Genomic DNA, 23,773 nt, shown 5'->3' on the forward strand with positions numbered 1-23,773 from the left:
CGTACCTGTCCCGATATTCGAGTGAAGTCGATCGATCCCTGGCTACTTATACTCCTTTTTCCAGCTCTTATATCCTTCACTCTTTTTATAGCCAGCAGGATCTTTTTCTGGTGACCGAGGCGAACTATACCCATATCCTCTAAATCCTTGAAGACAAAATATGAATTTCTATGTTAATATCATATTTTATATATATAAAAAAGGCTTCATCAGTTCATTATGGCAAATTAAATACAAAGTAACTCGTTGTTCGTATAAAGTGAATTAAATTTTAAACTAATTACCTCCCAAGCTAATTGCGTAACGTCGTGGACTGTTCGGTAACCTTGAGCCACGAGGGCGGGACCGTATTCTTCCAACCTGAGCAGACGAAGCCATTCTTCTAGCGAACCCTGGAAATATAATATTATTAAATTACCAAAGTTATTTGAATCATCATTTTTTTTATCTAAATTTAATTTAATTTATAATCTTTTGAGATATATTAATTAAAGTGGTGTGATATGCGTATTATAATTATTGTTATTAATGTAACTCAATCTTTCTGAGAGACCCATTTTGCGATATTACGCAAAGGGAAATGAAATTTAATTGTCAATTATTATTAACAACTTGTGTTTCTTGTTTCTTACGAGGCTCAGAAAATATAGTTCTGTTTTATTTTTGCCAATCAGTACTTTTATATTAAAAAAGGGCTATCAAGAAAAAATATTTTATTACCTCATAAAAATATGTGCTGATACACCAAACTTACAGTTCAAAAGGAGTTATTTACGTGTCCATAAAATATGAATAATTGCATATCATGGTATAATGCATTTCGTTCCAACTTCTAAGAAAAACTTAAACATTGATTGATTTTAATGCCCTTATTATCTGTTTTATATATAACATGCCTCGTCAATAGTCGTTTATGTATTACGGTTTAGAAGTTATTCAGTCCGGCATTAAAAAAAAATGTTGTACATTATCTTTTGCTTTGGTGTTCATAATTTAATTTTTGGTTTATACTATTTGAATAATAATTAAAAAAAAGAACTAAAACTACATATTCTTTAAAAAAATCATGAAAACAAAATCGTAGACTTCAATACTAACCGGAATGTAGTCTGGTAAATTGTCCGGTACATTTAAATTAGCGAGTTCAGCCTTTAATCTCTTGCGATGATTTGGTTTCTTGATGCCAACTGCCGTTAGATCTTCAGGTGTCATTCTTGTAACAGTTGGAAGATCGTAGCCTGCTTCTATGAAGAGTCTAGCGTATTCCTCCATTTGTAAGTCGGCTAGCCAAGCGTGTATTATATCTTGGTCCTGTAAAAGTTAAAACAATAAATTAAAATATTATGAAAGTACAGTCTGGAAACGTCCCACTGCTAAGACCTGCTCTCTTTTGGACGAGGTTTAGAGGTTATTCTGGCACGTTCCATAAATGCGATATCATAAACACACATGTGGCACAAAGATGTGCACACAAATGACAGAGGATATTTCCGAGTAGTCTTCATTCTTCATTTTACATTGACTCTAGCAGAGGCACTGCTGAGGATTACACAAAGTGCATTTGACTAATGTATTATGGAAGTAATTAAGAACTTTGCTTCCGTCTAAACTATTAAAGTCAGCAGGTGAATTGTTGATCACGTGATCATTAAAATACATATGTCATTGTCATACGTTATGGCCTTTAGTTGATATTAACAATTGCTATATCTATCTTGCTAAGGCCCATTGGACCCTTATAATAAAGTAATCAAAACGAGTTACTCTAGCACCTAGAAGTCCTATTGATACACTTACAGGTAGTCCCTGTGCGATCATAGCACGAACTCTGTCTACGGTGTCTCCACAGTGACAAGCGGCGTGGTGATGATGTGGCATGCGACCCGATGCTCTCCCGCTGTCTAATGACGCTGAAGAGTGCCTAGATCCTGATCCCGCTGATCCTGACGATGAGCCTGGACTGTCCCGGCCGGGACTCTGAAGATTGAAAAATGAATTATGAGACATCTGTAAACGTCATTGTGTTTTTATTAAAAAAAAAATCTTAATTTAAAACATGCAATCAATCTTGTGCAATTTAAACCGCTTTGATTAAAAACAAAAGTAAACAACAGATTGACAGATGATTTATTTCTTGTCAGTAATTTACGGTATTCAGGTAGAACGTTCTTCGAATAATTTAGGCGACATTATTTAAAGTACTATTGGAGAGTTTCTCTATAGACTTTCTCTCATTATTTTAAATTACAAAAAAAACATTGATTCTCTCACCTGTGTCATATCTATTCCCTGATCATCGCTTAGCGCTAGCTGGTGGTGATAGTAAACAGCTGCTTTGTGTGTGAGAGGTTGTGTGGGTGGTGGGAAGGTAAAGGTTCCTCCACCTGCTGGACTCTTGCCCAAGCTTCCACTTGCTCCCGACACTCCTGACACGCCTGACACTGTGCTGCCATAGTCTGAATGATCATCTGGAAACGGAGGTAAAACGTATAAGCGTCCAATAATATGAATAGTCCAATAATATATAATGAGTAATAATATTAAATTTTATATCACAATATGTAACGCTGTGTTATTTAAAGAATTAAAAAAATGTGCATTTATCGCCTTCTAATACTCACCTCTGGTGTGTGAAGGTGTATCAGGCGGCTGTGGATACGCCTGTTCCTCGCAGGAAGCGTAACCTTGCGAACCAAAACTAGATCCAGAGTGTCTGTGCTGTGGTGTGCCGAACGCGTCTCCTGGCACAGCCGGCGGCGGCACGCGTTTCGCAGTCGCCGTCTTACCGGCGCCGCTACCACCGCGGGACATGCCGCCCACTGAAAAAGTAAACGACTTATTAAATTGGAATAATAAGAAAACAAAGATATAACAGCAATCTCCAATCGTTATTTTACATACTAGTCTCTAATAAGTATGATTTAGAATTGAGTCATATAAATTGATAAAGCCATTTTAAGGAGTTTGAACAGATATCGTTAAAATCCTTTTAAGTTATCTTCATCATAGCATCCCTTCAATAAACCGTTTAAACTTCATATCTATTTTCGTTCCCTTAATGCCGATGGAAAAATCATTCACGCCTACTTATTTTTATAATTCCATTATTATCCTTAATGGAACCCTTAAGTGAAGCCAAGAAAATCTCATTTACGTCAAAGTAGCTTCAAACACCGTTATCTGCTTTGTGCGAGACGTCAACCGCATTAACAAAATGAGTAACATTCATCCCCGTTCCACCCATAGCGATAAGCGAAAGGGGAGGTGCGGGAGTTTCGTAATAACCCAAAAACATCATCAATCATGATCGGCCACTTGCTGAGATCGGACGATCGGACGATCGGATCGGACACCTAATTGCTCGTGCCGAATCGATAAAGCTAACTAATGGCCGAAAAAAAGTCATTAAAATAATCGCGATGCAAACATAAATCGACAAAAAAAATCCCTGACTTTGTAGAGAGCCGTCTGGGAGTGTGAAACTTTCATGGTAACCGACGGAATTGCAAATGTTTTTGCAAGAGCCGAGGCAGTTTGTGACAAAAAATATTTTTCGTGAGATTGTTTTGCGTGGTAACAAGCTTGGAACAAGCGAAAAAATGTAATTTTTATGGAGATTATATTTTTTATACAACCTGACAAGATGAAATATCTTTAATAAAGTAATGATTAACATTATTTATGCCTTCGTGGTATTCGTATTTAATTGAATTTAGTCTTTATAATTTTAATATTTCAATGTTACTTTTGTACGTACACACGCGGAACGATTATTACTTAATGTGAATTTAAAATTAAATATCGCAAACATTTCGCCACATCCGAAAACATGGCACGGCACTCTTTTAAGAAAGAGAAATTATTTCTTCAATTACCCGCACGCAAGCTGTCTGAGTATTAAGGCGGTCATTACATTACAATATAATATTTGGTAATTATGAAGGCACGCGATACGCGAATTTATTGCTTGTATTAATTTAAGATTCATTATTAATAAAACCTAATTACAAAAAAAGAAAATAATATTTGATAATATGTATATGTAACGACTAATTTATTTTAAGTGTTTATAATCAAGTATATTTAATTAAATTAAACTAGTCTTATTTATCGATCTCGCTTAATCATTAAAAATATTCTAATTGATAATATTTGAGTTTTATGACTTGTTTTATTTCTAAATATGGTAAGAGAATTTATACAATTTTATATTTTCAGTTTGCTTTAATAGAAGTACGAAAAAATAAAAAATAGCAACGTTATCAGTGAGGTCGTTAAGTCTGTAATCAGTGCAGGTGTCACAGGCATTGGGTTTGCGCTTAGAGCTCATAATCTGGCAAACATTACCACCTACTTTCTTTTATCGCCATAAAGCTGACTCCACACGAAGCATAATATATATATCGAACAAGGAAAAATCTTTATTTATGATGCGTTGTGACATAATCCTTAAGCAACGTCGTTATAACAAGCGTTCTATATCTATAACATACATTCTATAGCAAAAACTTTGTAATGCGTTACAAAATACTAATGCTCATACATAGTGCATTCGTATTTTTATCTTTTATTGTTTGTTAAAACATCTTAAATTTACATCATAATAGATAAGCGGTACGTTAAATATTAGCCTAGAGGTTTGAGTATTGATAGTGTGAATCTAGCTTAAAATCTTCATTTCTTTAGCAGATCATTGGACTTTAGATTTGATGTATTTCTTCTGACGTTAGCTCCGCACGCTTTACGAGGGTGAAAGGTGTAATAAAGGCGGTATTTCACGGGGATTACGCTCAAATAACATCATTAATTTTTTACGTCCGAAAAGTTTCGAGTAGCCGTGAGTATCTTATTTATTTTCCGGATTCAAGAAGGCAGTAGTCTACATTTACAGCTGTTATAGAAGAAAGTAGGTACCCTAAAATGTATTTAATAACGCGTATTAAATTTGCCTTTCTTCTATTAATTGAAAAAAATCTATTGCTATTAAACGCATTGGAATTCAGCGATGAGATATATCCAATTAACTTCTTGGTTTTCCTTAACCAATAATAGTTGAAGTAGATTTTAGTGCTGTAACGAACTGTAAAACTGAATGTATTTATCAATATACTTTCCTTAAATAAATGTTTTGATTTTGTTTTCTGCATCTAATGACTTAATAATAGCATTTAACGAATAGTAGCAATTGTTGTTTAAATATTTGCCATATGAAATGGTGTTGCCAATGAAACTCCAATTAAAATAAAAAAAAACTTGGTGTCAATGATTAAAACATATTGTTAAACATAGCCGAGCCGAGATGGCCCAGTGGTTAGAACGCGTGCATCTTAACCGATGATTTCGGGTTCAAACCCAGGCAAGCACCACTGAATTTTCATGTGCTTAATTTGTGTTTATAATTCATCTCGTACTCGGCGGTGAAGGAAAACATCGTCAGGAAACCTGCATGTGTCTAATTTCAACGAAATTCTGCCACGTGTGTATTCCACCAACCCGCATTGGAGCAGCGTGGTGGAATATGCTCCATACCTTCTCCTCAACGGGAGAGGAGGCCTTAGCCCAGCAGTGGGAAATTTACAGGCTGATTATGTTATGTTATGTTTATGTTAAACATACATTGCTACGTGTAAATATCGATATATTTATTACTGTATTGTACTTTACTTAATTACTTTAACGAAGGTAAAAAAAACTTACTATGTTATCATAAATGGGCGTTATCTATATTATTTAAATTGCAAATCTGTCGTCTTATTGATTTAAGCGCCATCTAGACGCGACGTATTGAATCAATTAGGTACAAATCGGTGTGATACGGAGCTGATTCGATTCTAACAACATTCTTAACGTCGGCAGACTTTATTAAAATACAATTATGCGGCGCCAACGTTATTACGTGTTTATTTTTAGAAACGTCCTGTAATTTGCAGCTGTGGTTAAATATTACACGTATATGGTTATAACCGTTATAAGCTTGTAATAATCGTTAAATCCACCGATGATAAATTAATCATAAATTTACTCAGAGCTCAGGTAAGTAATGTTTAATAATAATAGATAGACTATTGTATATACATACGATGTTTGGGGAATGCATGTCCCACTGGGTCGACGCTACCCCCTAACTAGTTATAACCAGATATTCTACAGAATAGAAATGAATTGTATTATCGTATTCCATTCTTGGAAGCGCAAATACAATATAATCGGTAATTATTCTTATATTGGCACGTTATGGTAATAGAAGTGGCCAGTTTACGTTGGTCCTTTACTTAGCCAATAAATTTCCTACCTCCTATCAATTACATATAAGTCACCACTATCACACAGCTGGGCAAAGCCATCATCTCTTAAGGAAAAGGTTTATTTGAGCACGCTAACCCCAATGCGGATTGTTGGATAAACATGTGGCAGAATTTCATCCAAAATATGCAAGTTACTTGCTATTATACTTCACGTCGTTTCCTTTCACCGACAAACACGAATTGAATTATAAACTCAAGGCACTGAGTTATTGGTGATCTTTAGTGAAATCGTTTGTATCCACTGAGCCATCTCGGCTTAGTTTTTATTTCAAGCAATTAGGCATCTGGATTGTCAACGGTACTCAATACGTGGCAAATGCAGCGTAGGACGCTCTACATCCAGATGGACCGATACTTTGAAGTAGGCGGGATCCGACCGGATGCGGAAGGCAGAGAAACGGGTGCTTTGGCGCACTTTGGTAGAGTCCTATGTCCAGTATTGAATTACGATAGCCTGATGATGAAGATGATGACTCAATACGTGTTTATGCGGAAATTGAACATTTAATTGTAAGATTTATTTTATTCAAGTTACATTTAACAGGTATACTTATATAAGCAATAAAATAACCATTTAAAACTGCCATTTTACCTTATTCAAAGTAAATTTGTTAAGTCTATATCTTTTGAGGACAATGAAATTGAAAACACAATCAACTGAGCATTGATATATAGCTAGTGAAAGTAGACCGGCTAACGAGAGAGAATCAAATATGATTGATCGAAACAATCAAGTAATAGATACGCTTATCACGATATGACATGACAGACATTACCGTATAACCGTACTAAGCGCACTCGTTTTATATTCAACGATTACATTAACAAATATTAATTTGTATAATATAACAGGTGGAGTCTTTTAGAATCAATGAATTACATTTAAATATAATTAGATTAAAAATATAAAGTTAATTTAATAATAAATTATGGTCGCGGATTTAAGCCCAGCACTCAATTTCTATGTGCTTAATTTGTGTTTATAATTTATCTCTTGGTTGGCAGTGAAGATAAACATTGTGAGTGAACCTACATACATGTGTCTAATTTCAATGAAATTCGGTCACATATGTATTCAGTAAACCGCATTGGAGCAGCGTGGTAAAATAAGCTGCAAATCTTCTCCACAGAGGGAGAGAAGGCCTTAGCAGTGGGACATTAATAAAGTGTTACTTTAATAATAAAAAAGTGTATGTTTACTTATTACTGTATTGTCGTATTGGGGTAATGTAAATATTTTAGTAAAAGAAAATTAATATATATATATTTTAAATATATCCATTACTAACATTAAAATAACATACTCAATATTTTCCAATGTAACTTAAATTATAATGGCTGTTTAAAAAATATCTTCGTCTTTAATGAAAAAAAAAAAACCTAGTCAAATGTCTTTTTCTTTGTGAAATATAGTCGTCAAATCAATCGCGTTGAACATTGGATTAGTAAGTTCGCGCTAATCGTATTGGATGAACCTCAGGATTAGCGTGAAGCCGCAAAGTGCTTCAAACTGATTGATTGATCTGACCGGATTTCACTAATTGAGAACGACTTGTAGAACTCCAATATCAGCGCTGATAAATGAGATTCCATCGCAGCTGCGTAGTTTTTTTTTTTTAATAATAGTTGTGATTTCGTTTTTTAAAAGCATTTTTTATTACTTTTGATATAATTTTATAGTTTACCTACCATTCACACCTTATAGGTATACTTGTTTTAATACTGTTTTTTGTTTTTCTGTTGCTATACGAATCGTACGGCGAATTATGTTTTAAGTAATGTAATTTAGGGGTGAAGGTTAACTCAAGATACGTTTACATACATTAACAGCCTGTAAATGTCTAACTGCTGGGCTAAGGCCTCCTCTCCTTTTGAGGAGAAGGTCTTGGACCATATTCCGCCACGCTGCTCCAATGCGGATTGTTGGAATACACATGTGGCAGAATTTCGATGAAATTAGACACATGCAGGTTTCCTCACGAATATGACATATTACTTCATTTAATACTCAAATACAACTCCGCTTCGTGACCAAATATTAAAGTAAAAGAACCACAATACAATCCTCGTATTATTTTATTTTTGATTGTTACAAAACATGTTGTGTTATGTCTTCCACGTGGCGTGACACGTTTTTTTTTCCGTAATAACCTCAGAAGCCACAGCGATTTTCGGGTGATTTTTTACTCTGTTAATGTGGTTCTGTTTTTCGAACTTAACCACAATTAAGGTGCGTTTCCACTGAAATAGCTTGTAATATCTTTGCAATTCTTCAATCTGCTAAAGTAATCAATAAACACATCGTTGTGAAATGTATAATAAATTTATCATGTGAACATAAGTTATCGAATAAAATATATTGTTATCTTTGACCGAATCCGAAGCAGCATATCCTGGGTTACTTGGTATTGTAAATTTGTTTTTGAAAACAATTGAAAACTGTACTATATACCTAATATTTTACAACGGCTATTCTCAACTCCTATATCTGAATTTAGAACACGAAAGGCAAAGCAATTGATTGAATATAAAAACACGGACACATTACATAGTAGCCTATCAAAAACTATGTAACTAACTATTATGTTTGTAAACATATTATTAATTTTGTGTATTCATTGTATTTAAGATAAGATATAACTCGTTGAATTCGTGATCGTCGATTTTATGAAAGGTTCTAGAGGGAAACTGTTAGCGACTTGAGTTATTTATTGATTTAATTTCTATATTACTGTTAATATTTTACATATATATAGATACGATCACCCGGTTTTTATTGATTGGGAATCCAGAGAAGTGAAGGACCGTTGTATGACAATAAACATGATCAATTGAAGCAGATTTGAACAGAAATAAATGTCTAATAAAATCAATTAAAATAATAAATTAAACATCGTAATTAATAAGAATCGCCAAAGTTTCGTCAATATACACCGGCTTTCTTCAGAACGTCAACTTGGAGCTAACAACTAATACTAAAATTATTGATAAAAATCTAGATGACAAACTTTCTAATTAAAAATAAAATGAATTGTGATTCGAATATCGAGTGCTTAATTAATGTTATATTAGTAGTTACAGCTGAGTACAATAATTAGTTACAAGGGTAATTAAAAATAAAATTAATTTTACCGATAACAGATTAAACACGCGTGTTACGAAAACCAGATCAGACATTTCGAATTCATTTCTTCATTGTCTTGTTATTAGAATGCAACGCAATCGGCTTTTGTTCTGACCGAAATTTCCAGAAACACGAAAACGACGGTTTGTATTGCATACAAAAAAATATATTAGAAAGTTGTTTTTCTGCGCATTCATCTTATTGTACATGGAAGAATGGGTACTTATTTTTATTTTTTTTATTTTTAGAACACGTTCATCTTAACCAAAGATTACGGGCTTAAACACTGGCGAATACCGCTAAATTTTGTGTTTATAATTTCAGTGAAGGAAATTGTGACGAAACCCACATGTGTCGGATGAAAATCTACCACAAGTGTTTATGGAATAAAATCCAAACTTTCGCCTCAAAAGGAAAAAAATAGTAATATTTTTTTTTTACTATTATTACCTAACATTCGCTTTAATACAACATGATAATTTAAAATATTGCCTATGTGCTTTAATTGTTATCGTAATGAAGTTGTTATAGAAATATTTATTTATGCAGCTACATTAATATTAATAATATACATATATTTAATAAAAAACATATTTTGTTATTGCATACGATTTAACAAAAATAAGTGTAATCCATTTCAGAACGTTATTCGCTTAAAGGCAAAAAAAAATCCCGCGTAAAATTAAAAGAGAATTATGACTGTCACCGAATGAATACTTTAGAATTCGTTTTATTCCGACCTCAATCAATACGTTAATCACAATTGTAAGGTTACTAAAATGAAAAAAACGAATTAAAAAATATATATTTCATGTACTGTTCCCGTGTATTTATTACTATAATGATAAAATATTAAACTTTAATATAACAATGAACTAATAAATACCCTTACGTCATCAGGTGATGTCACAGTCGTTCAAAAGCTGAAGCGGTCTTACAGTGAAAGTTATCAATATATATTTCACAACAAATGCAAATCTGTTACAGTACTGGAGAGACATGTAGACTTGTATTCAATATATGCTAAGTACTACATAAATAAATAAATATTGGACAACATCACATACATTACTCTGATCTGAATGTAAGTAGTTAAAGCACTTGTGTTATGGAAAATCAGAAGTTACGACGGTACCACAAACACCCAGACCCAAGATAACATAAAATACGAATGAACTTTTTCTACATCGATTCGGCCGGGAATCGAACCCGGGACCTCGGAATGGCGTACCCATGAAAACCGGTGTACACACTACTCGACCACGCAGCTCGTCTTACTCTTGTCTTTTATAATTATGTATCAAATTGACTATCGAATTTCGCTCTTATATTAATTAATCTTTTATATTAGTTACCTATTTCAAAATAAAAATCGTCCATAACTATAAACATATAGATTAAATAAAGTCTTCAAAGTTATTAGTAGGGTGACCAAATTTAATATTCAATTTAAATTTGATTGTTTCGCTATTGGTAGCGTCTATTGTATCAAATCTTACTTTGACAGAACTACTAAGAAATGTGCGAATGAGATAGCTATACTTTAAGTCCTGTAATAGTAAGTATTTAGCTTCGTATAGAGATTGTTTACTAAACAATCCGAACCTTATTAATCCAAGAAAAACAACATTGTCGTTATCTATTATATCGTCAATTAAGGGCTTAGTTACAATACTAACAGATATATTTCCCAATAACAAAAAACAAGCGAACGCTAGAAGGTATTGGATTAGAAACTGATATGAAACGACAAATATATACAAAACACGAGTAATATAAAAATATCAAAGCCAAAATATATCTTATTCAAATAGTCCCCAAGAAGCATTTTAGAATAAACATTTTATTTAATGGGATTAAATAAAAGATTAGTTACCTACTACGATTGTTTTTAAAATCATCAATATGTTCGTCTTGTGTTTTATAAAATTGACTGGACTTTGCTGTTAGAAAATATCAACAAACTTAATTTCGGAGATAAAATATTTTTATCAATATTACCCGTGCAAACGGAATTGATATTTTATTTTATAAATATCATAAAGACCAATCGATTCATCACGATGATTTACATTACTGTAAACTACCCTTTTATTAAGCTAAATATGAGAGATGCAGAACCCATTCCATGTTCCTGAGTATTCGCATGACACAACTACTTAACCGATACATAAATTATTTTAATAATTTGATGTACATATACGAGCACTGTTACATAATAACATAATAATGTATTACAAACATATAATTATTCAAAAGTTAATTATATAAAATATGTTCAATTATTTCATACAATTTAATTACCGTACAAACAAACATACATCGGGGCTTATTATTTATTAAGCAACGTAATAGCTGTCTCGTTAAGACAAGATATACTCGTTAAAGACAAGTCAATCATCGAAGTTAACTAACCAAAGTCAACTGTTATTAAGCCTCTTAATTTTACTTTGGGAGTAGATCCGCCTTATGTCCAAGCTTTCCCGGAAATGAGCTATTTATATGAATTAATGTTATATAAAAGCTATTGTTTATTAAGCCGGTGATACTATGGAGTATATAATTCTATATATATATATTTATCTGACTAATATTATTGATGCCAATGTAACTCTCTGACTGTTACCAAATATCGCCTAAGAGTGTACCGATCTTAATGAAATTTGACACGAAAGTTATCTAAAATCTTTATAATGACATATCGCTATTAGATTAAAGGGAGTAAATATTAAATAAAATTTTGTAATGTTTTTTTATGGATATAGACGGCAGAGTACTTTTTTTTTAAACATACTTGAGGATTGTACTTTCGCCTACTGTTCTTTGATAGATTAAAAAAACTCTTTTGAAAATTAATTAATATGCTTAGGCTCTAAGTCGATTCACAAAAGGATACTTATTTATCATAAGAATACGAACAAAAAAAAAAACAATAATTGTAATGTTAATTAAAATGAAAATTCAGCATGTGTGTACTCATAAAGCCCAACCATTTTCCTGAACTATGGACACTTTCGCCGAACAGTAGGAAATTTACCAGATAATCTAGATCATAATGGGGTTGAGATTTATTACAATTTGCGTAAACAATTAAACACATAATGTAGAATGTTTTGTCTTATAACACATAACGTATTAATATAGTAATTATACATATGAACTCGTTGAGTGATTTATAACTGGGACACTAATGGAAAGCGCTTATAGTCGTTAGTTAGTTATTAAATTCTCTACGTCAGTACTTATTCAATTTAGGTGAAAAGATAGGGGACGTAATTGAGCTTCAGTGACCGTTTTATGAGTATTTTGGATGAAACAAGTTTATTGTATTCAGTTACAATAATACACATTTTATTACGAAATTTATCATTATAATGGAGTATTTGTCATATACATACGTCATCGAGGCATGTTTTGTGAAGCTTTTCGTCGATTGCTTGCGGTTCTCCCTTTGCGTGTGATTTTGACGTATCCACTGTCATCGATGTCGATACGATGGCCACAGCAGTCTCCCGAAACGTGTCCAACATTCCTCGATACGTAACGTGAGTCGATAAAATTCGAATTGATTATATAATCAAAACAAATAAAAAGAAAAAAGTACTATAGCTAGTTTTGAAACAATAAGCACGATATTTTATGGATTTTTTTTCGGAAATAACATGTTTATAAATTACATTTAAAAGTACAAATTAATATTTTACATCACGAATAAGTTATACACATTTAAATTTCATACAAACCGTACATTTGTATTATTATGGCAATAATTTAGTTTCCTATCATATAATTTTGTAACAAAGCTAAGCCATTTTTTCCAGCAATATATACGTATGCTATATTCATAACGTTAGATAAATAATTATAGCATAGCATTCTCATCGATCATTCCAGAACGTTCTGTAATATGTCGGTCAAACTAATTTAGTTGCGCAACTAATTATCGCCGGTTAAATCATTAGCGGGCGCAATTGTTATCATAATGACCGGTATGACAGAAGGCCTGATAACAATACCTCTTTGTTTTCACTCAACACCTCTAACTCTTTTAAAATTCTGAAATAGTATCGTTAAGAATTTATAACATTGGAGATTGTCTTTGAATTATGTGTATTTCGTCGTTTGTACAAAATATAGTACATTTTTAATCTGTAACGATTTTAATATTTGTTTCAAATTATCTCGTTTCGTAAAATGTATTATGTAGTATTTATTTGTCTTATATTAATAAGTACTTATATTTTGTGTTCATAAAGCACATGAAAACTCCGTGGTCACGAGCCCAGATTTCAATCTCCAATCTGCTGTTATGATTCACCAAAAGGTTATATATTTTGATTCTTATAAAAAAATGTTACCAAAATCAGATGTTACATTGCGTATCGCAACCATTATAAATTAATGATATAACACTGTAGGACAATTAAAGTTGTGACAAACATGTCATTTATCTTAAATAGATTGACATTATTATCACGAGTGTTTTCGTAGCCCTCGATCTTAAGATAAAATTTTATTACTTTACCATGTACGATGATATATTTACATTAAAAATGTATGCGACTATATACCTTTATTTGTTGTAATATAAAGCATATTTTTCGTTTTCGATACATATGTACAATAAAAGTGAAAGCATTTTACAATCATATTAATAATCTTAACATCTTAATATGCATTTTAATAAGTTCTCGATTGCCAGTTTAAAAAACGTTTTTATAATTATTATACGTTTTTAATCAAATTTGAATTACGTAAATTTTGATATTATTCTACTTGCAAAAAATTAGATTATTTTTTAACTTTTCTTACTTTCGAGAAATTCTATTTTTCTCCAGCTTTTGATGGAAATTGTCTCTTTTACGACAAGAAATTAACTTTTTCAACATTTTTGTGTAATTTACATAAAATATATTCCGACAATGAATACTATCACAAATTGTATATTGATTCAAATCTCAAGTTCAAAGTTACAAATAATGAAAATGCATCATGTAAATTAAATGAATTATTTAAAACTACATTCATTACAGTTATAATAATTTTATATTTAATTAAAACGTAAAATGTACGAGGGCTTAACAGAAGTGAACGTCGCGATGGACTATGGTCACTTGTTGCAGCACCGATTTGATATATCCCACGCATGCAAGGCATCGGAACAATGAAGTTTCCGGCACCTGAATATTATGGGAAGAATATTAACAGTACATCAGTAAAATTGTACCAGTGTACAATTATATTATAACAATATTTTGAAGTGAGAATCGAACTCGGAACGCAGGCGTTTGGAGTCAAATATGACACCACAAGACTAAATTGTTGTTAAAGAATGAAGTTAAAATAGGATACACTTTCAGAGGGTGCTATGAACGCCATCTGTTGGCAGCTTTATTGGTGGATTCGTAGTCACAAGTATTGGGTTTATAATACAAGATATTCATATAGGTGATTGTGTTATAAAAAAATTTAAAACATATTTTTTAATTTATATTATCACTTTGTTACACTCTGTGGGATTTTATAATAATAATATTTAATTAGTATTTTTTATATTTCATAAAACAAGAAAAATATAAAGTGTTTTAAATTTAAATAAAACATAGCGAATGGGTAATATTTCATTATTGAATGTCATTTCGCATTCCTTAGCCGTGAATGAGTAGCGACTTCTATGTACTATTATACCGTTGCTATCACACCGATCAGCTGATTACCGTGAGAGCTTGGAGGTTCAACGAATCTCCATCCGCCGGATTGCCGGACGCCGATGTCCGCCAAACAACACCCACTTTCCCTTGTTAAATTGACATTTAGAAAAGGCCACAATAATGCGCTTAAATCTAAGATCCTTAAGATAAAATTCGATAGACATCTTCATGCACAATTACACTAACCAAATAATATTTAATGCCGTTACGAAATCGATTTTATTCCGATAAAACGTTTAAGGTTTCATAATTTCAATGTGTTGTTACACCTCGAAGTAATGAGCTTCAAATGCATGGGAAACAGACAATTATGATTTCAATGTAGGCAGATTTCACTGGTACCAAGAGATAACCAACGTTATAGTCAAGAAAACAGTGAGAAATTTCTCTTTAATTTGCAAGGATGAACTAAGAAAGTATATGTTTCTCCTTTTAACAATTATGCTTTCATATTTTCTATCTCTTTTAGTATAATAAAAATTAAAACTAGATCAATAAAGAAAAAAAATCTTATTCTTATTTAATTTTATAATTTAAACAACATATAAGTACATATTATTTTAAATATTTAAAATTTGATTTTAAAAATAGGTCTATCCAATGAGATTTTATCCTTTGCGCTTAAAGCAAATGCTTCCTATTGATCACATATTTTATCTTGCTGACCTCAAAATGAGTAATTTGAGCGGCCATAGTAGCTATTCCATAAGCTACTACACATATTGGGAGCTGATAGATATCAGGTTATATCTTGCAATATTTAATGCTTGTAGTGGATAGCACTCGCTAGACTTTTTCAAAAAATAGTGCCAATAAAATGTAATACCTAACGTGTAATACCAAAAAAATTCGTGGGAAAAAGCCAAAGTTTCAGATAGTGCGATTATTATCAATTACTTCTGATAATTTTAAAATATGTTTGAGATCCCTCAAAGAATTCTATATTATATCATCGTAGCAGTACCGTCTCAATGCTTGTCTGCGTATTATTATTACTCATATAAACATGCTGTAGAGTCGTTTGGTTTTGTCGCGTAACACATTCCTTTGACGACGATATGACAAAAGGAGCCAATTACATACCCGAGCCACATCAGTCTAAGCATGGCAGAGACAAAGCGTAACGCAAAGGATTCAAAGCCAACTTCACTGCGTTGCTATCTTCCGTACTATATCCTTAGTATTATGTCAAAGATGACATTAATACGACGTATTTGTTTCTGTTATTTCAAACAATAATTATTTTAACTAGTACTTCGTTATTTATTTAAATCATTTATAATTTATTGTACACCACAAGAAGATAGTACATATGTAGTACATATTAATTAGTTCTAATGACTAATTAACAACTTCTTCCGGTCAACACAATCGTAAGAGACTTTAAAATGAAAACTATATATTCATCAAACTTATGAATTGAATTGTTAACTCGGTCTGTTAAATATTGTTTTTTTTTTCAAGTAGTGATAACCTATATCAATAAATAGGTAAATAATTACTTTAAAAAAATTAAACCTATATTATCTGTATTCCCACTGCTATGGGACAGACACATAAACACATTACGAACTCGTGACGTGTCACGTTGCGATGTCGTATAACATCGCGTCGTGTTTATGTGTGGTAGCCCTTAGTCTTATTATAAAGGTTTAAGTGTCACGACAGTGGCTAGTTTGCGTCAATCTCTAACATCTAATGGAGCGTAATTAATTAGTCTGTGTAACGGTAGAATGCTTTGTCACAGCAATTGATGGTTTACGCGATCATAAGCACATAATATTTATAACAATAATTGTGGCGCAGTTGCATTATAATTCAGTTTTCTAACAATTTTTTTTCTTTCAAATAGGTACCTAATTTACTTATTATCATTTTGGTTTCTTAATAAATTTCAAATAAGTTGTTTATTTGATGTTGTGTAATTATGATACCTTTTATTTAATTATATTTGTTTAAATTGAAGCGCTTGTAAAAATATTTTAATAAATATATATATTTTTTTATATTTCATATGATTTAATTATTTGTCAGTCGAAAAAAGAAAATAATATTTATATACCAAATTAATTCAATAGTTCAATTTCCTCGTGAAACAGTAGGTACTTATTCAGATAACCCGGATAGTTTAAAGTTTAAACGGGAGCGTCTCATTGTATCGTAGGAATGTCTTTTCATTCTTTAGCCGAATGCGAATTACATTTACAATAACATTACCTGGCTTTTATTACCTACATATAAGATCCATATTACTCTGGCTTTGATTTCGTGAGTAGTGCTTCGTATGATTGCGTAAGTAACAAGTTAATTTCGAAGCGGCAATGGAAGCCCCGCGTTTCATCTCTAATTGCCTCCGGGAAACGAACAATCGTACATAAAAATTTAATACCGAATATTTCCTTTATATCATTCGACGAGACGATATAGATGAGAATTTATTGAAGTTTGTTGTGAATAAATTAAGATATTAATTTTAATAAATACACGTTGGAGTTTTATTGGACAGGATGCAAAAACGGAATGTTCTCGCCACAGGCACCTCGTCCAATACGGTTTATGGTTTGTTATATTTTAACCAATAGTATTGTTTTAATTTTATGCATTTTCAACTATTAATATTAACAAGGCTTCGTTAGTGGAGTCAGTGCTTATGTAGATAATTTAGTAATATATCCTTCGAGAAATTGTATTGTCAAAGAATTACATAAAACTCATATATTGAATACAGAATTTATCAATAAATATTATTATAATTAGTAAGAGATATAAATATTATTTATGACTTAATAACATCGCCGCGCCAAAATTGTTGAATTTATAGAGCTTTATAGAGCGCCTAAGTATTTACTTTTTGGAAATTCTAAGAGTAGAATACGAGATTAAATCTTATATGAGATATCCGTTATATAACGGTAACGTTTGATAACAAAGAAATAATTTAATTTAATTTATTATTTTGTTAAAAATATAGAACAAGCAACCTTTATATTTTTAATTATATTTAAAGTGTACGTACCAATGTAACGTTTAAGTGTAAGTACAATTTGTAAACAAAAAAAGGTTAATTAATTTAATATATTTTTTTGTGATCTTGTTTATACATATAATATTTATTACATAACACAACATGTGTTTATAAAACAAACTAGATATAATACACCAATCAAATCTTGTTATCTTTATAAACAGTCAAGACGAGACTTGCTACGCGCGAAAATATTAAAAACGTCTATCAAAGCATGTAGAAATTAAAATAATCCATAGACACGAAACTACTTTTTAATGTATATTATTATGGATATATTAATACTTAATACAATATGTACGTGCGGCGATGATTAATTATTCATGATTATTACCTTACTTATAACTTAATTAAAGCTTCAAGATTTCCATTTCATAAGTAATTAACGTAAATTTAATGATAGCAAACCGATAAACACATAAAATCTAAATATAATGTACCAAATACTTAATGTAGAGCTTCAATCTTTTGAAAATCTTGATTCTACCGAGAAAAATCATCATAACATGACATTAATTAATTATTTAGAAAGTTTTGAACAAATAATCATATTGCTTCGACATTAAAGGATATTTATTCCAAATTATTATATCGTCATACATATGAGCCGAGATGGCCCAGTGGTTAGAACGCGTGCATCTTAACCGATGATTTCGGGTTCAAATCCAGGCAAGCACCACTGAATTTTCATGTGCTTAATTTGTGTTTATAATTCATCTCGTACTCGGCGGTGAAGGAAAACATCGTCAGGAAACCTGCATGTGTCTAATTTCAACGAAATTCTGCCACGTGTGTATTCCACCAACCCGCATTGGAGCAGCGTGGTGGAATATGCTCCAAACCTTCTCCTCAGAGGGAGAGGAGGCCTTAGCCCAGCAGGGAAATTTACAGGCTGCTTATGTATGTTATGTATGTATATATTATGTATGTATGTATTATATCATCTATATACGTTTTTTATCGAATAATACCAGTGTTAAATTTAATATATTTAATAAATGGCTAATCTGTTATTCCAGCGATCCACCCCGGCTTTGCACGGATGTAGTTTATTAATAAAGAAATGATATGATATTAATATAATTTATACCTTATAGTGTTCAGGAATAATGTAGTTTCAACAAATTAATTTTCTTTCGAATTATATACGAATTTTACATCTTTATACATAGATTAGTTTTGTTTTCATGATGTCATCTATAATGGTCCTCGTATTCACCTACGATTTTAAGAAGTTTAAGCATTGCTAAAAATATTTAACATGAGTTATGTTCACTAATGAGTTCATATAATTAGAATTTTGGCGAGGAAAAAAACTTCAAGCATAATTAAAACGAGTGTCAAATGTCACGAAATATTGTAATTAGTTGGACGAAACCCATGTTCAAAGGTTTCGTGTCAAAAATAGTCAAAACTAATTAAGGTTGTTCGGCGAGTAGTGTAATGTCAAAAGTAATTCTCAACGGCATCTATCATTACTCGAACGACAACGTAATCCTGTCAACTGAAAAAAGGTACATTTGTTTTTTTTGTCATTATTTATTTAAGAACGAGATCTTAATTTAAATCAGACAATATTAAAACCAAAACCAGTCATTCTGATAAAACGAAAGCTGAACACTTAATTGTACAAGCGGGCTTAAATCTGGGCAAGCATCATTGCGTTGATCAAGTATTAATAATTTAATTTAAAGAAAATCTTTGAGAGACATGCTTAATACGTCATATGTAATTCTAACAAATCAGTGTGGGCCAAAAGTGGCAGATATATATTATTAAATTTTATTTTACTACTCCTACATAAATATAAATTATTTCAAATTAAATTTATTAAAGAAATAACATCAACTTTTCTCACCAAAGCTCATTAATGTAATTTAGATAAAAAATAACGAGCGCAAGTAATACTTAATAAAAAAATATATTCGATAATGGCTTGTAATACCTTTTTAAGCAATAACTTCCTTAAGTAATAGACATTTGACCACTTTCACGCGAGTTTAGTTATGATTGCTAATAGAGAAAAAAAAAATCGACGCTGTTTGTGGCATTGCTTAATTCGTATTTCCTTTTTTACATCGTAAGTGGATCGATCTTCGATACAGACGCAATCTCATGGTAATAAAAAAAAACTAATCACGTCAAAATTGACATGTGAACTTTTATGCTTATTCGAATTTACATTATAAAAATATAATGTCTTGTTTTGACTTTTTTGACAAGTTAAATCGTTCACACATAAATAATATAATGGACAATTTAGTGAATAATTACTCTTTTGTTGTATTAATTATCCCTTTTCCACCCTCCCCGTCTAGACTTTACTGTAGTGTCTACTTTACGCACTCGGTAGTACTTTACAAATTAGCGTTAAAAATTACTCGACTTATTATAAAACTCGCCTTATACTCGACACTGTTTAATTTGCTTCGTAAATTAATGAAAGAGGCCGTTTATAAAATTGCTAATTATCTGACCGTTTAATGAGGTCACGCCGCCCTAGAGGCACGGGGCACTTTTAATTACAATTCTAATTTAGCCGCGTAATACCAGGTGAGTTATTTCCACACGAGTATCAAACGCTTCAATTGTAACGTTTTTTGTTAAAGATATACATTCATAATGCAAATTCATGATTCCTTTTAAGTAATCAAAAACTGGAGCTTGCAAATTGAGCACCTTATTTGCTTTATTTAAATTTATTCATACACATGATTGCAAATAGGCGACACCTGTGATTATCAGTTAATATATAATTTATCACGCACTTTGCGGTGAAGGAAAACTTCGTGAGGAAAGTAAACTGTACACATAAATTGCTAATTGAAAACACGCGTTAATTAGTTTGGTATAAATTTTCAATATGGTCAAAGCGAAATTGCCGAAATTTTTGACATTTATTTGTACCAATTAATAGTCCTGTGAACGCAGCGTTTGATTATTAATGAAATAATCGTGAGTTCGAATTTAAGCTTTTCATATAATTAATTGTTCCTCCCGTTTGTCTATAGGGCAAAGATCTCGAGAGCCCTGAGCAAGTAGATAAAGGCTAGTGAATTTATCTTTTAAAAAATATCAATAGCAACCGTGACGGAGGTTGTTAGTAGTGTTTCGTTCCATTAGTTTGGAGAACACGATTCTAGATCTTGTGCCTGATCGTCTTCGGAGTGCTGTCCCATTAGACTGTTATAGCGAAGACAGAGGTAACCTGCAACTGTCTGCGGATAAGCTTGCAGTATTATATCATATCATGTTCAGAATTTCGATCAGGAGGACTTAACAATGTTCATGTCGTGCATGCTTAAAATAGATGCTATTGGTATTCCAAATACTCCTCATCTAACCAACGAGTTCCTTGATGGATGACGCTGTGCGTGTCTTTCTGTTTAATTTGCCCAAATTCGCTCAGTTGTTGCACATGTACGCTGTCGCAAAGTAGCTTAATTTGTATTTAATGAGAATAAATTCGAAGAATACCGGCCTATATTTGCCGCCCCTTGTTAAAATCGCGCACTCGTGCGTTTCACGATGCAAACCCTGCACGTTGATTTAGTGTCGCTTAAGTTACAGCCGTTTGCAGTGAAACATTATAAACTTATGTTTATACTTGCTTCGTATAACTTAACATCAGATAGTAAATGGAGTTTCTAAGCTGATAAGACACGCGTTAAATATCAATACATTTGTAACAAGCAAATACTATTTAATGTACCAATGGATATAATACAAGCTGCTCGACCCGACTTCGCTCGGCTATATTATATATTAGAGAGTATACAATCTTCCTTCTAAAACTGAAATAATTTTGCAAATCGGACCAGTAGTTCCTGAGATTAACGCATTCAACCAAACCAACAAAGTAACTCTTCAGCTTTATAATGTTAGTATAGATATGTAATCAATTAAATATTCGTTTGTAATTACGTGTATAATATAAGAATAGACAATAACTTCTAACCACTAACTCATCCCATATTCTATCGACAAATACTTAGTGAGCCATTGTGACAACAGGCTCAAAAGATATCACATCTTAGTTCCCAAGGTTGGTGGTGCATTGGTAATTTTTTTTATTTGTACTACATGTACTACTTATCCGTTCAACGTAAATCCGATACCGAGTAGGAATGTCAACTGTATTAGAAAAAAGGTCAAAAACTTTACGTTGTTTTTAATTTAAATTTGGAATATTTACAAAAAAAAACGATACAATATTTTTTATAAATTTATAAATTATATAATTTTTTCTTCTGGTAACTTTTTAAGATTTAAAGCCTGACGTCACTGACATTGACATCACTTGTCACTTAAAAGTAGAAGATAACGAAGATGCGTTTTACAGATACCGTATTTATTAAGCGGCCAATGTAAATTGATCACTAACAACAATATATAAACACAACAGTAATTGCTGCCTATAAAATGTCGTTTCGAAATTATACCGCGACCAATTTAATCGAGCAAATAATTGCTAACGACTTATTATCAAACATTTATTAAATGGTAGAGTTATCATTAAAGCAATTAGTAATTGCAATAAAACAATTTTGATTTAAATAACGAATATTAATTTAAATAGTATAAGTTATTCGAATGAATTTCTCTTTTAACCAACAATACTATTAGGTGAGTGTTATAGCATATCTAGATGAGCCACAAACAACTTTGACTAATGAGGTTTTATTAGTTAGAAGCGCTTCCAGGCTCCAGCTTTAAAGACTATTTAACGTTAACAAAAGATGAAATTGCAAGTGTGCCTTGTAAACTTATTGAATTTGTTTGTTGAAATGTAGTTGTTTTTTGTTACTTTTGTCCAATACATTAGTTTATATTGTGTTTAAAAACGAATTTAGTTACTTTATATTCTGTTCCATTTAACAAATAACACAAGTAAATATAGTTAATTTTAATAGAAGTTGTACGACGTAAAATAATGAAATACAATACATTAGCGCAGTTTTTGTTTTAATAAAATTAATAACGTCATTTAACAGATCCAAAACAATAAATAAATATTGGACAACATCACTTACATTACTCTGACCCCAATGTAAGTAGCTAAAGTACTTGTGTTATGGAAAATCAGAAGTAACGACGGTACCACAAACACCCAGACTCAAGACAACATGGAAAACTAATGAACTTTTTCTACATCGACTCGGCCGGGAATCGAACTCGGGACCTAGGAGTAGCGTACCCATGAAATCCAGTGTACACACTACTCGACCACGGAGGTCGTCACACAAATAAAACTTTACTACATACTCATCTTTCTTTTCTTTCAGAATTTCAATAAGTATTTATAAAATGAATATATACTTTTTTTAAGGTTGGGCTTAAACGAACGTATACCGAACGTATTTACGAATGTCGATACATTCGTAAATACGTAGTATGTATAAAGCGTATATATAATGTAAAAAGCGGAGTTCCTTTTGCCGGTCCTTCTTTCCGAATCACTTGTAGAAAATCAATAAGTAAGTGTAATGCTAATATATTGAATACAAAGGTTATGACTAAGAGAACTAGCAATGTTATATACAATTATACAGCATATACTGAAATTAATTTCTGCCTTTTTTATTTTAGACCTTTTTTATTCGATACA

General features: G+C 31.7%; 1 protein-coding gene across 6 annotated transcripts in view; it reads right to left on the reverse strand.

Annotated features, from left to right (window-relative positions):
- The window catches only part of LOC113394185 (caskin-1), a 245,275-nt gene that overhangs the window by 4,602 nt on the left and 216,900 nt on the right, over positions 1-23,773 (reverse strand). For all 6 annotated transcript variants that reach the window (XM_026631402.2, XM_026631400.2, XM_026631399.2 and 3 more), the window contains 6 exons: positions 2,622-2,819; positions 2,272-2,468; positions 1,798-1,977; positions 1,099-1,311; positions 285-392; positions 6-146 (listed from right to left, as the gene is read on the reverse strand). In XM_026631402.2, the coding sequence (XP_026487187.1) occupies positions 6-146; positions 285-392; positions 1,099-1,311; positions 1,798-1,977; positions 2,272-2,468; positions 2,622-2,819 (1,037 nt within the window). The remainder of the gene's footprint in view (positions 1-5; positions 147-284; positions 393-1,098; positions 1,312-1,797; positions 1,978-2,271; positions 2,469-2,621; positions 2,820-23,773) is intronic.

The sequence above is a fragment of the Vanessa tameamea genome, chromosome 9 (genome assembly GCF_037043105.1).
Source record: "Vanessa tameamea isolate UH-Manoa-2023 chromosome 9, ilVanTame1 primary haplotype, whole genome shotgun sequence".
NCBI lineage: Eukaryota > Metazoa > Arthropoda > Insecta > Lepidoptera > Nymphalidae > Vanessa > Vanessa tameamea.